Source organism: Salvelinus sp. IW2-2015, linkage group LG1 (assembly GCF_002910315.2).
Source record: "Salvelinus sp. IW2-2015 linkage group LG1, ASM291031v2, whole genome shotgun sequence".
NCBI lineage: Eukaryota > Metazoa > Chordata > Actinopteri > Salmoniformes > Salmonidae > Salvelinus > Salvelinus sp. IW2-2015.
Genome location: NC_036838.1, coordinates 26667907 through 26681874, shown reverse-complemented (window position 1 = coordinate 26681874; position 13968 = coordinate 26667907). Strand labels below are relative to the sequence as shown.

The 13968-nt window shown below is 41.8% G+C and overlaps 2 protein-coding genes across 10 annotated transcripts in view; one reads left to right on the top strand and one right to left on the bottom strand.

Moving 5' to 3' along the window:
* Nucleotides 1–2304, top strand: part of LOC111963820 (receptor-type tyrosine-protein phosphatase gamma-like) — a 276403-nt gene extending 274099 nt beyond the window's left edge. Inside the window, exons 25-28 of the mRNA XM_070443523.1 lie at nucleotides 752–898; nucleotides 1210–1352; nucleotides 1540–1675; nucleotides 1959–2304. Of these exons, the coding sequence (XP_070299624.1) occupies nucleotides 752–898; nucleotides 1210–1352; nucleotides 1540–1675; nucleotides 1959–2105 (573 nt within the window). The 3' untranslated portion in view covers nucleotides 2106–2304. The remainder of the gene's footprint in view (nucleotides 1–751; nucleotides 899–1209; nucleotides 1353–1539; nucleotides 1676–1958) is intronic.
* Nucleotides 2305–6135: 3831 nt separating this feature from the next.
* The window catches only part of LOC111963768 (calcium-dependent secretion activator 1), a 143225-nt gene continuing 135392 nt past the window's right edge, over nucleotides 6136–13968 (bottom strand). For all 9 annotated transcript variants that reach the window (XM_070443512.1, XM_070443510.1, XM_070443487.1 and 6 more), the window contains 8 exons: nucleotides 13627–13782; nucleotides 11835–11982; nucleotides 11646–11720; nucleotides 11390–11473; nucleotides 11216–11248; nucleotides 10722–10829; nucleotides 7768–7872; nucleotides 6136–6364 (listed from right to left, as the gene is read on the bottom strand). In XM_070443512.1, coding sequence (XP_070299613.1) covers nucleotides 6188–6364; nucleotides 7768–7872; nucleotides 10722–10829; nucleotides 11216–11248; nucleotides 11390–11473; nucleotides 11646–11720; nucleotides 11835–11982; nucleotides 13627–13782 — 886 coding nt within the window. In that variant the 3' untranslated portion in view covers nucleotides 6136–6187. The remainder of the gene's footprint in view (nucleotides 6365–7767; nucleotides 7873–10721; nucleotides 10830–11215; nucleotides 11249–11389; nucleotides 11474–11645; nucleotides 11721–11834; nucleotides 11983–13626; nucleotides 13783–13968) is intronic.

Here is a 13968-nt window from a genome sequence, read left to right as displayed (position 1 = left end):
GAGGTGAAACATCATCTTTGGGGATGCTTTTCTGCAAAGGGGGACAGGCGACTGCACCGTATTGAGGGGAGGATGGATGGGCCATGATCGCGAGATCTTGCCATCAACCTCCTTCCCTCAGTAAGAGCATTGAAGAGGGTCGTGCTGGGTCTTCCAGCATGACAACGACCCGAAACACAGCCAGGGCAACTAACGGAGTGGCTCCGTAAGAAGCATCTCAAGGTCCTGGAGTGGCCTAGCCCAGTTCTCCAGACCTGAACCCAATAGAAAATCTTTGGAGGGAGCTGAAAGTCCGTATTGCCCAGCGACAGCCCCCAAACCTGAAGGATCTGGAGAAGGTCTGTATGGAGGAGTGGGCCAAAATCCGTTGCTGCAGTGTGTGCAAACCTGGTCAAGAACTACAGGAAATGTATTGATCTCTGTAATTGCAAACAAAATTTCTGTACCAAATATTAAGTTCTGCTTTTCTGATGTATCAAATACTTATTTCATGCAAAAAATGCAAATTAATTACTTAAAAATCATAGAATGTGATTTTCTGGATAATTGTTTTAGATTCTGTCTCTCACAGTTGAAGTTACCATAAGTGTACCTATGATAAAAATTACAGACCTCTACATGCTTTGTAAGTAGGAAAACCTGCAAAATCGGCAGTGTATCAAATACTTGTTCTCCCCACTGTATATATATATATATATATATATATACACTCATCTAACCTGTGTGCCTGTGTTGTCATATATGTATCTAGGCTGAGGATGAGTTTGTGTACTGGCCAAGCAGAGAGGAGGCGATGAACTGCCTAGCCTTCACCGTCACCCTGATCAGCAAGGACAGATTGTGTCTCTCCAACGAAGAACAGATCATCATCCACGACTTTATACTGGAGGCCACGCAGGTACAGTAACCCTTCATCGTTGACCTTTCACCCCTCACAGGTAACCTCTTAGACCGTTATGCCGGTACGCAGATAGAAYGTCCATGGTTGTCTCGGGGTGGTCCTTAGAGGTAGGACCAGTGTAAACTACGGTACTGTAATCGGTACTGTAATTGAAGACATTTAGGGGAAGGTTGTTATTCCAATTTGTTTCTATTAAGTGTAATCACATTGGGCTTAAGTTAAACTACAGTACTGGCCTGCAGTAGTGGTACTGTATTGTCATTGTCCTAGTTGTGTCTGACTGTAATATGTCTCCCTCTCTCTAACAGGATGACTATGTCCTGGAGGTAAGACATTTCCAGTGCCCTAAATGGCCGAACCCAGATGCTCCTCTCAGCAGCACCTTCGAGCTCATCAACGTCATCAAAGAGGAGGCCATGACACGAGACGGACCCACCATCATACACGATGAGTAAGTGGGCCTGGTGTGTGTGCGCTTGAGTGCGTGCTTAGGTACTGTGCATTCAGTGTCCAGTTTATTAGGTACACCCATCTAGAACCGGGTCGACCTCCCCCTTGCCTCCAGAACAGCCTGAATTATTCGGGGCATGGACACATTGCTCAATTGGTATCAAGATGTCCCTCTCTGTCCCTGGTAGGTTTGGGGCAGTGTCTGCGGGGACTCTGTGTGCCCTCACCACCCTGTCTCAGCAGCTGGAGAGTGAAGGGGCTGTGGATGTCTATCAGGTGGCTAAGATGATCAACCTCATGAGGCCAGGAGTCTTCACAGACATTGTGAGTTCAGCCGTGACCCAGCCAGGAGGATTGGTACTGTTAATAATCAGCAATTGTCAATAACTAACTTCTTGCAACATCTCCATTCAGTCATAGGAACAAAAATCACTTCCAGTCTGTGTAACATGGTGATTGTCATTGCTCGTTCTGACATGACTTCTCAACATGTCACCAATCTTAGACCTAGAAGTAACATTTGAAGTAGCAACATTTGTCAATATTAACAGTTGTGTTAACCTGTCTCTCTGTCCTCCCCTCTCGTTGTGTCTCTCTGTCTCTCCAGGAGCACTATCAGTACCTGTACAAGGCCATGCTGAGCCTGGTGAGCAGCAGAGATAGTGGGATGTGCCCCCTCTACATGGACACTAATGGAGTGGTTGTCATAATGGACGAATCAGACCCTGCAGAGAGCATGGAGTCGCTGGTCTGACTGGTCTCTGATATGACTGGTCTGACTGGTTACTGGTCTGACTGGTTACTGGTCTGACTGGTTACTGGTCTGACTGGTTTCTGGTCTGACTGGTTTCTGGTCTGACTGGTTTCTGGTCTGACTGGTTGTACTGGTCTGACTGGTTGTACTGGTCTGACTGGTTACTGGTCTGACTGGTTACTGGTCTGACTGGTTACTGGTCTGAACTGGTTACGTGGTCTGGAACTGGTTTACTGGTGTACTGGTCTGACTGGTTACTGGTCTGACCGGTTGTACTGGTTACTGGTCTGACTGGTTACTGGTCTGACTGGAGTCATTAGTCTGAATGACCACACCGTAGCTCACACCACCACCCGAAGGCACTTAATTTGTACAACTCTGAGAAACGGAGAGAACTTTGGCGGACTTTCCCGAGGCCTTTTTTTGCCAGAACTATTGGTTAAATGAATACCGGTAACCTGATTACCTTTTTTTACACTGATGATATAATGTTTTTTGATATTTATTTGTTTCTTCATTATTTTTGTCTTAATTGTTATCCTGCTGAGGGTTTGCACCTGTTTAAGTTGTTTCACGTGTGGGAAAGGAAAGAAGCTCTGTCCAGTTTGCACTATACTTTCAGTGTTACTGCCTGAAACCCTGTTAGATAATACAGTACAGTTAGCTAGACCCTGGCTCCACGCTCCACTACCTGCATTGGAACCCTTTTTGGATTGTGGCAAAGAAAACAACTTTTACCCCAATGAATGAATGAACAGTGYAGACCAAGGGCGACCCTACAGGTCAACATGATCTTCCAGGCCAATAGATTTCTTAATACAGACCATCCCAGTTCAGTACATTTTATTACAGTACAGCTCACCCAACATGCATTGCATCACTATCATCTGGCCAACACTTATTTTGGAAACCCCACCTTATCCAAGGAAAATGTTCATCTGTAGAGATACTATGTTACTTATACATATTATAACTATATTACCCAAATATCCCCATTCCTATTTGTTAATTTTACCCATTACTTAGATTTTCTTTTAAGTAGTATTACAACTACTGTGAACATTTATTGCTTTATATTAAGATTTATATTGTTTTGTAATATATATGACTGTATCCTTGATCAAAGTAAGCAGCTGGTTTTGTGTACTGTATATCATTCCCCCTCTCGCCTTGTGTGGATCAAGACCCATAGTGCCCATTTTGTCCAACCCAGCTAGCTCTACATGTGGCTTATCTTGCATCAACTGTTTTACTTAATATAAAGTTTACTTCATAAAATACAGCTTTCATCTTACCAAATGAATGGAGTTCTCGTAGTCTTAACATCATCTCGAGGGGGGAGTGTTTTTCTTTCGTTATAACCAAAGACGTGGTTGAAAATTGCAACAAGAAAGTTGTTTGACCATTGTTGGACTAAAACATTGTATTGTTACATGGTTGTTGCAATGTTACCACAAAGTTCTCAGAATGTGTCTCGGACAACGATCAGTCACATGAAGCGTTCATCCTAATGAAAGTCCATGGTGTAAGTCCATACTTCACCATGTGAAATTATCTTTGAACTGGATTTTAACTAACCCCTACACCAAACAACAATAGTATCTACTTTACTCATTCATACTGTACCCTGTAGCTATACCCTGTACTTATACATAGATGCTGTAGTTTACTTTTTTTTTTCTCTCTTCTCTCTCGACGAGAAGCTTCTTAAATGAGGTCACAACTCTCCGACATTTGGAGAAAAGTCCTGACTTATTACATGCTTATTTGTCACAATGGGAAACCGTTATTGGCAGCAAACAACCATTTGTTTTGCATGTGTAACTTTTAAATGTATCTCAATCATTATTATTAACGTTACTCTTTATACATATTTCATTTATAACATGAGTGTAATTTCCTATTTCGAAGGTATGTACATATTTTACTTCAAGGATCAGTCTTCTTGGACGTTATAATCTTTGCTGTGTGATCATTATAGACCTTTATTTTCATATGAAGCCTTTTTCTTTGTAACATTATCCTCCTCTCAGTCATTGTATTCGTGGTGAGTATGTAGGAATCATGTCTCCATGGATACAAGTAGACTGCCATCACCTTGCAACTCAAGTCCATGACTGCTTCTAAAATGGCATCCTATTATCTATATAGTGCCCTACATTTGATCAAAAGAGGTGCCCTATATACAGTAGGGAATAGGATACCATTTGGGATGTTCACCGTAAATAATTTGTTTTTCTCTCGGGGTCAAGAATATGTTATTCCTCCCCATTTTGAATACTGTATCAGACTTTTGCTATAGACTACATCAGACCAGTGTGTGCTATGGATGAACAAGATCCCAGGAGTCACTGAGTAAAGTTTGCCTCCTCAACCCATATAAGCAAGTTCAGCAGTTGTTCGATTTTGTAAACGTGAAGAAATGAAATGGTTTGGTCCATTTATTATATTGTCATTGTATGATAGTGCCACGGTGTTGTATTACTATGGTACTGTCATACGATATAATATTATTATAGTGTAATAGTGTTATTTAATATGTAAATTGTATTGCTATACATTAAATAAAGTATGGGTTTTGATGTACTTCATCCTGGTGTTGTCTATTTGTGTGAGATTTACCGTAGTATGAGGCAGGGTTTTCATTGTTCTGCTTTTATCAGCCCGTTTCTATAGTTGTTAACCCGTCAAGGGCAGTTCTATTTTCTATGGTCACAATGTTGCCCTCTGCTGGTTGTCAGTAGTTGGTTGACAGTTATCCCTAACCTCGCCATTATACACTTTGGTGTTTCTCAATGTGCAGGTTGAAAACATTTCATGTCCCCTTTCCCTGGGTCAAATAGGTCATTTACATCTTGTATAAATGACACAAAGAGAACAATTGTGTATTTGTACAGTAATTTTATTTAGAGGCCACAGCTCTTGCATATTACAACTGTTGGCTTTCATAAGGCAAAAGCAAGAATTAATCCACCAGCTAATTTTCACACAAAACAGAAAGCATTCGGAGAGGGTGGGGACCCACGGGCATGCAGCGATGGCTCAGAATGCAATGTACAGCGGTGTATATACAAAACAACAGTGAGACCCAAAGAAATGCCACACATCTCATTCTAATCAAATACGTAATAAAACTAAAAAGACAGACCAACTTTCATTTTGGTAAATAAAAGAAAAACATTTTATTTTCAGCTCTCTTTTCTCTGTAAACGTGCAACTAAATTTAAAATAGATTAGAACCTGTTTCAAGGTCGTTTCAACAATGTAGAAAGAAAAATATAATCTCCAACAAGATATCAAAATGGAGCTTTGAGAATATTGCATTTCTAGAATACCCACTCATTTTAGTTCAAGATGGCTGCTGGACGATGTCTCGTTAGTGATAGGGTGAAAGATTATGAGGTCACAGAGCATTGACACAGATGAGGAACAGACAGTCTAGAACATACTATGGTGCTGAGAGTACAGTAGAGTGAGTAGACGAGATGTTTATCCTAAACAGCATTGAACTTCATTTTCAGTTTGATGGGTAATTTTCAGTTTGAAGCAGTTGGCATCCACTTAAAGATAGACAATACAAAGAAAAGGGTCTATACACATCGTCACAACAATGTACCATTATAATGAATGTAGAATACAACAAAGAAGCGCGATATAGGTTTGCATTGGACAGGGACACACCTAATAATCTCACTCAACATTGTCAAACAAATGGTACTCCATATTGCTTAGGAACACATAGAAATGAATTTAGAAATCACTGAGTCAAAGATATCATCAGTGCTATCTTCATCATGACACAGCTAAACTGTCATTCATGGTTTATTTTTTCAACATCTTTATTTGTATTATTTTTCCTCAGTATAGTAATTACTATTTTTATTGTTTATTATAGGTCCTTCATGGGCATTTTGAGATGACAAAGAGGACCTAACGTGGCTGTCTGAGTAACAGAGTTGGTACATGCATTGGTTACCAGGCTAAGTCAAAAGTTGTGAGAGTAGAGGATCGGGGGTCGGGAGTGGAGACGGGGGGTAAAGGGAGGTGTCGGTGCCAGTTCTGAGGTCGGGCGGCGCTGCGCTCTAGTCATCGTCTTCGTCCTCTTCGTCGCTGTCCTTCATGGAGATGCCCCCCATGCCTCCCTCTTTCATGGACGCGTTGGCCTCCTCCAGGGTCAGCCTGTTCCTCACCGTGTCATACATCTTACTGTTCAGGGTGGAGTCTAGCACCCCCTGCAGACGGAAGTCACGGTACTTTTTCTACAAGGAGATGGATGATTAAAAGGGCGATTAGCAAGTATAGAGGGATGAAGTAGCTAAAGGCTCGACAAAGAACTTGTGCCACTGAGTTACAGGTAGATTACATGCCATGATAATCGATGACAGTGAATATAAAGATATGAGGGTCTCTACAATGCACTATTAACCCCTACCATACCATTTTAGCTGGCAGTTTGAAGTGACTCTATCCCATTTTTTGTCATATCAGATTCGAATCGGATCTTTTTCCTGCAGTCTGAACAACCAAAAAGCACATGGAATCAGATATATCAAGCCACATTTCATACAAATCTGATTCCTGGTCATGCAACTTGTGTCTGAACAGTCAAATCTGATGAATTTGCTTTTTAGACTGTTATTTTGCATATCTTGTTGCTTGCTAGCTACTCTGCTGACAGTTTGACAAGAACATGTGGTAGCTAACTAATAGGCTTAGGCGATATACCGTTTATACCGTACTGGGTATATTTCGATATACTGACGGTATGATTTTCAATACCGTTGCGGGGGTGTGTCCTACGCCACTGTTTATAAGTTAAGTATAACTATAAGAAATCTAAGATGTGTCAAATAAATGATATCCAGCTGAGGGCTCCAGCTGTGCATTTGGTTTGCTGACTTGCTAGCTAAGTGGTTAGCTGTCAAGATCCAGCTTCTTGGCTACAGCAGAGACATTCAATCCCCTCCTGCATCAAGAACCCTTTTTTGTGCTGTAAAAAAATTGCGCCCCTTGTGTGCACATTCGGTAATAGCGTATACCCCGGTATGTTACAAAAACAATATGGCCGCCATGAAAATCTGAATACCACTCAACCCTACTAACTAGCTTGTTAATTGTTTACAAATAAATGAGTGAATGTGCTAGAAAGCTAAACAGCTAGCTAGCATGCTAGTTATTGTTCTGAAAGTTGGATCCTCTTATCCTTTAAGGCTTTAAATGTGTTCTTACACTATGCTTTCAAATATTCAAAGCACCTGGGAGACTTCCATGGCAGGCATTGTTGTCACATTAGCTTGATACACAACAACTTCTGAGTGACAGAAAGCATGAGCACCACCACGACCAATCAGCCTACACCATTGCACACACACACCTGCCATTACCATGACAACTAGCGTAGCCATGACAGCAAATGACTAGTCTGAACACACACAAATCCAATTGTCACTTGTAACTTGCTGTTTGGACAGTCAGTATTCCAAAACTGATTTGAGCATTAAGGCCTGCAGTGTTACTGCTTTTGTTACCTTGACATGTTTTCAACATACATTTTCAATCATGATCCCATTTTGCCATCAAATAAAGCGACACTAGTGTCAAAATAGTTACAGTAGCTGAGTTACAGTGCAGATGATCAACCCCTACCCTGGCAGTGAGTTACCTTTACGATCCTGATGAGGATCTTGAGCTGGTAGAGATGGAGCTGCTGGTCCATGCGCTCAGTGAGCCAGGTCCCCAGCAGGTTCATGGTGGCTGTGTACCATTGCTGCAACACACACAAACACAGCGTTCTCCAGCAAAACACACACACACGTAGACGCAAACACAAACACACACAAACTAGAGCTCTCTGCATATCAAGATGCCACTTGATATGTTCTCTAGTGAACACATACACACGTCTTACAAGCAAAACACACTAACACATAGCGAAGTACTTTCCGACACCTAACACACACAGACATTCACAGTATTTTCCAGGAAAGACAAGACAGACATTTCAGAAAAAAAAGACACACATACACACTCTGCAGTGGAGAAAAAAACACACACTGAAACATGCATAAAATACTTATTTCCGAAAAAAAGCCAACTAAATATTTCAGAATTCCCATTTTTCCAAGCACTGCATGGCACTAAGTAAATCAGAAATGAAATGATTAATAAATTGCCAGGGTATATTAGTAGTGCTAGCTAGACATTACAACTGTAAAATGTTCATGTTTTCTGGCACAAACTTTCTGTCTCCAGTACAATCAAGGACAGAAATATCTACTAGAGCCAAGTTGTTCTTAGTAGGTAAATGTCTAAACTGAACATAATATGGCATACCCATATACCATTTGTACAGTATATTGTAAGGGGATCTGAATTTGTCATAAATGCTTTACTTCAAATGATCTAGACCAGCGCTAAAGCCTTGTGAAGGTTCTTCAATACATATAAGCAACACGACAACATCGTAGAACATTCATTCTACATACTGTAACTTCACAGTCTCGTTTCAACTCGATCAATTGCCCGAAATGAAATCATAATGACAAAGTGAGTAAATGGTTAGGCAGGCAAGGAGCAGACAGTTGTGCTATTTTCTTATACCTTATTTGAAGAATGTTTCATTCATTCAGAGTGTAGGATAAGATTGACCCAGATGATTCATAGTAGAGATCAAGTTATAAGAGAACAGCACACGAGAGAAGAAGAGTGATAAACCAAGGAAGATAGGAAACTGTCCTCCTTCGAACGTCCAGAAAAAAATAATCAACTTTGAGTCATGTGGAGTGAGTAGGCAGGGCCAGGAATGAAAGGCCTGAAGGGCTAGGATTGGACTTGGCTTGGTTTGGTTGTTTCTTTTGTTGGTTTGATTGGTCTAATTGCCCTAGCTCTAATTTGATTGTACCCAGGTTTGTTTTTGTCCTGTAGAGATAACTGGTTGGTCAGGAGGTTTTGGCTTGACGCTTGAGGTCAGATTTTAGCGGATGGATGCCTGTCCACTTCACACTGTCGCGTTGAGCCTATAGTATGTGCGTGCAGTGCATGCAGACCTGGAAGGAAGGTGGGTTTGGTGGCTTCGTGAGTGGCTGGGTGAGTGCGTGAGTGCGTGCGTGCGGTTGGTGGGCTGTGTGTGTTGTATAGTAGTATGACTGAGGCATAACTCTTAGAGGTGGAAGGTCATGCTAGAAGATGTACACAGGAAGATTATTTGACTTGAAATCATGCCATTCAACATAATGTGCTAAAACAACGCGACATTAGAGATAAGTGCCACTTTTTGAAGAAAAGAGGAGGCGGCAGGAGTTATGGGGTTAATAAAGAAAGAAAGTAATTGAGAGAGTGAATAGAAAGAAAGAGAGAGAGAGAGCGAGAGAGAGAGAGAGAGAGACGCAGCAGAGATACTACATGCAAAGAGATGGATTGAATATAATAGCATTAGGAGGGAAAATAATGTTAAATAAAACAAAACTGAATCATCAGACACTCCAAAACTAACGGAAATACAACATTTAAAACCAAAACATCCACAGCTCAAAAGACATGGAACAGTCAAACGTGGTAGTGCTGGGTAAGGCCAGGTTAGAGCCAGCTATACAATCACGCATGAGAAACAGTGGGGAGGAGGGGCTGTACTCTTTAACAGTGTGGAAACACAAGGAGAGAGACAGGGACAGTCAGTGTTGACCTTAAAGATGGAATTAAACACACTTCACAGTAGTACAACACACCTTGCAAACACAAAATACACACCACTCTAGCACATAACAGCAAACATCACAAACACTCAAAGCCAACACACACACAGTGACAGCGCAGGAACAGTAGGCTACTGCACAAAGTATTACCTCTCAAATACACTAATACACAGCCAACACACATACTAAACCACTCCAGCACATTGCCACACGCCTTTCAAACATACAAAGCCAACACACACACACACACACACACCTGTGCACCACAATAGTGTACAGTTGATACATTTCAGGGGTATGAAGCAAACACACGTCACTGTAGTACACCTCACGAAAATGGTGGAGACATTATTTCTAATGTACCACATAAGGATTATGTGCTTGTAAGACAGTGCTCTCCTATCAATGGCTTTTGCTTTGCAAGACCGCTTCAAAACGTGAACGTGCATTTTAAAATACGATATATTATTTAGTATTACTTAGATAAAAAGGGAAAGTTGGTTATTACGTATCCTAGTGTTGGAGTTTATTAGATGACCTGTACATCATTTCTTTATCTTTCTTTACTCAGAGAGCACTGCTTTCGATAATCCTGCCCGATGGTGCTTGCTTGGACTCTTTGCTTGTAAACAAAAGTGATCCAACCAATCCACAAAGGTCCAAAAGCACTGTGGCAATGCACACCAGAATACAGTGGGCAGGAGCAGAGGTTCAGAGAACAGAGAAGAAGAGATAGAGAGACGAGGAGAAAAGCCGATAGAGGAAGATAATAAAACACAAGCCTCTTCTGTTCCAGGCTGTGGTAGGCATACACACAGCGCCTGGTCTTAAAATGTGACATATAATATCCCTTTCCTGTCACAATTGTTTTGCCACATTCTGGAAAGCTCCCTCCCTATTGGTCAGGAGACGGCATCTTACTTACATCAAATAACCTTTCTATATACACCTCCTCATTGACCTTATCTCGTAGAATGTCCTGAGAATGGCGGACACAGGTGACATAACCGTCGGCAACGTCCATCCCAGGCTTCTGCAAACACACCAGAAACATAGACATTGTACATCTGTAATTTATATCAGATTTAGATTATATTGAGTTTATTAGTCACATGCACAGGGATGCAGATTGTAAACATTTATTGAAAATATATGACAAATATAAATACAAATATAGAAAACTCGATTCAATTAAATAAGGATGTAATGTACTTTATACAAAGACATAGAGGCAGGGTGGGAGGGGCAGTGGTAAGGGGTTATGTGGGAAGAATGTATCAGCTATGCACAGCACAGTTAAATCACCCCAAACACATGAGAATGTATTTTGATTTGAATTAAGTACTTCCTTTCTGACCACATAGCTTTTTAACTGGTTTGACATTTTACAGAGATCGACTGGGACCGGGGCACACTTACAGGGACGTCCACGTACTTTGAGGCAGCTTTCACCTGAAATTGCAGGCAGATTGTGACAAGAAAACATGAGAATTCCATAATTTGCCATCACCAATATACCTAGAATAATTCACGCAAACATTGTACTATCTGGTATGATATTGGAGGCGATACAGTAGAGAAGCCTTGTCTTACCGTGAATGACATGAAAGATGAGAATAGAGTGCCTTCATCGTATCGGGAGATCTTGGCCAACAGACCCTCCAGAATAACCACAAACTGAGAAGTGGGACACACAAACAACAATAAACAAACAAACGAATAATAACAACATTTATCCCAGACTACAAATCACCTTGGTCTACTTTTCTAGTGCCACAAAGCACTATGAGGCCAACCACAATACGAGTTAGGTATCATTAGGGAGGACCAGAAGAAAAATGAAGTGCACCTTTGCCACCATGAGTTGGATCATGTCCTTTACACTCTCCTCAATCAGCTCATCTATCTGGGTGTGGTACTGTTTCTGAAAGAGGAATATAACACACATTTCATCTATTTGGGTGGTACACTTTTAGTAGGTGACCCCTTCTGGGAATTGAACTCACAACCTTTGCATTGGTAGTGGCCACATTCTTACCTCCTGGCCCATCTCCATGGCACACAGCTTGGAAGACTGGTCCTTCGCATCCACCATCACATTGAACATGGTGCATATTGCTGCAGAGATGCGGAAGTCTGTACCCCTGCTGCTCTTTGCCAGCTTGGACTCAAATGCCATCCTAGTGCTGCAATACACGTCAGGGAACATTTCTATGTAATGTATGGCATTTAGTTTGAGGCAGAGGCTCATGTCCAGCCACATGATAGAGAGACACACACACCAACACTGGCAGTACACAACACCACACACCAGTGTTCATTTTGGCAGCTATTTTAGTTTTAGTCTTAAAATACATTTTAGTCTTAGTCACATTTTTGTAATTTCATCCTTCGTTAGTTTTAGTTATTATCAGTCGACTAAAACTCATGACAATTTTAGTCTTGTTTTAGTCACAGCTATTTTAGTCTTGTAATAGTCAGTGCAGTTTTTTTCAATTAAATAATTAATATTTAGGCTACGTCTGACTTCATCATGTTCACGTTTAGATAACCTTTTCCGACTAGGCTTGAATACCTTAGCTGGCTACCTTGATATTGTGGCAGATTGTAACCCATGACAGCTACAGGTTAAACAATTTACAGCTTTGATTTCCTCCCCATCATAACCGTCAAAGGTGGTAAATAACAGTGGTTTTCTTGAAAAGGGGATCATTTGAGCTTTCCTAAAATGCCAGAAGTATTACTGTACTCCTAATAGTCAACAAATAGCATTCATTTTCCCCATAGGAAAAAAGCAACCACAACTCGCATTTGCTGACCGTGGCGCAAGATTTGGCAACACAGATGAATACATAACAGCGCGTATGTTATTTATTCAAAGCAACAATAGCCTACATGAAAGTAAGAGAGAGTAAACATTGTTACCCCCCTTTTTTTTATCTTGTCTCATCGCTGCAACTCCCCAACGGGCTCGGGAGAGGTGAAGGTCGAGCCATGCGTCCTCCGAAACATGACACGCTTCTTAACACCCCATCCGCTTAACCCGGAAGCATGTATCAGAGGAAACACCATTCAACTGACGACCGAAGTCAGCCTGCAGGAGCCCGGACCACCACAAGGAGTCACTAAAGCGTGATGAGCCAAGTAAAGTCCCCCAGCCAAACCCTCCCCTAACACAGACAGCGCTGGGCCAATTGTGTGCCACCCTATGGGACTCCCGGTCACGGCCAGTTGTGACACAGCCTGGTATCGAATCCGGGTCTGTAGTGACACCTCAAGCACTGCAATGCCTTAGACCACTGCGCAACTCGGGAGTTGAGGTTAGTGACAAGTCAAGTGTCCTGGCTTCGCATCAGTTCAAAAGATTGATAAGTGACTGATGTGACCGCCTGGGAGCTGTGTGGATGAGAGCAGGGCAGATCAGCTCAATCAGACCACGCAACTGAAAGATGTGAATTGTTTCAATGAGAGGATTGCATTAAATATTCTGCATGCATGCTTATGATTGGACAAAACAGATGAAAAGAAGCCTCGTGTCAAATAAACATTTCCATTAGTCTCACTTGGAAGTCTCGTCTCGTCACATTTACGTTGACTAAAATGAAAAGTAATTTGCAATAGTTATAGTTTTTTTTCCAGGGCATCAAGTCTTGTTATCGTCATAGTTTTAGTCTGGAAAAATAGGTCGTTGACAAGTATTTCTCGTCATAGTTATTGTTGACGAAATTAACACAGACACTGACCCCCACACACACCAATACCGACACAACACACAGATAATAACACGCCCAGACATACAGTACACATGCACACACACAACACACACACACCGTTTGACGCAATTCTCAATCATGTCGCTGGACATGAGCTTCATGCGGTTCTCCAGGTGTTTGGCGAACTCCTCCTCGGGCCAGTGTAGGTCCCTGATGAAGGTCTGCAGGGCCTCCAGCTTCCAAAACAGGTCCTCCGACGTCCCAGAGCCATTGCTGCACACCCACGGTACACCCAAACACACACAGGTCAGAAACCAAAGGTCACAGAAGATAGAGGGGTCAGGGGGGTGTAGAGGAGGATGCTGGTCATCCACATCTCAACACTGGAGTCAAAGGTCCTTTATTCTGACCACACACCGGCCGACTGTTTCAGAGTAATTTCCCTCATATTAACTTCAC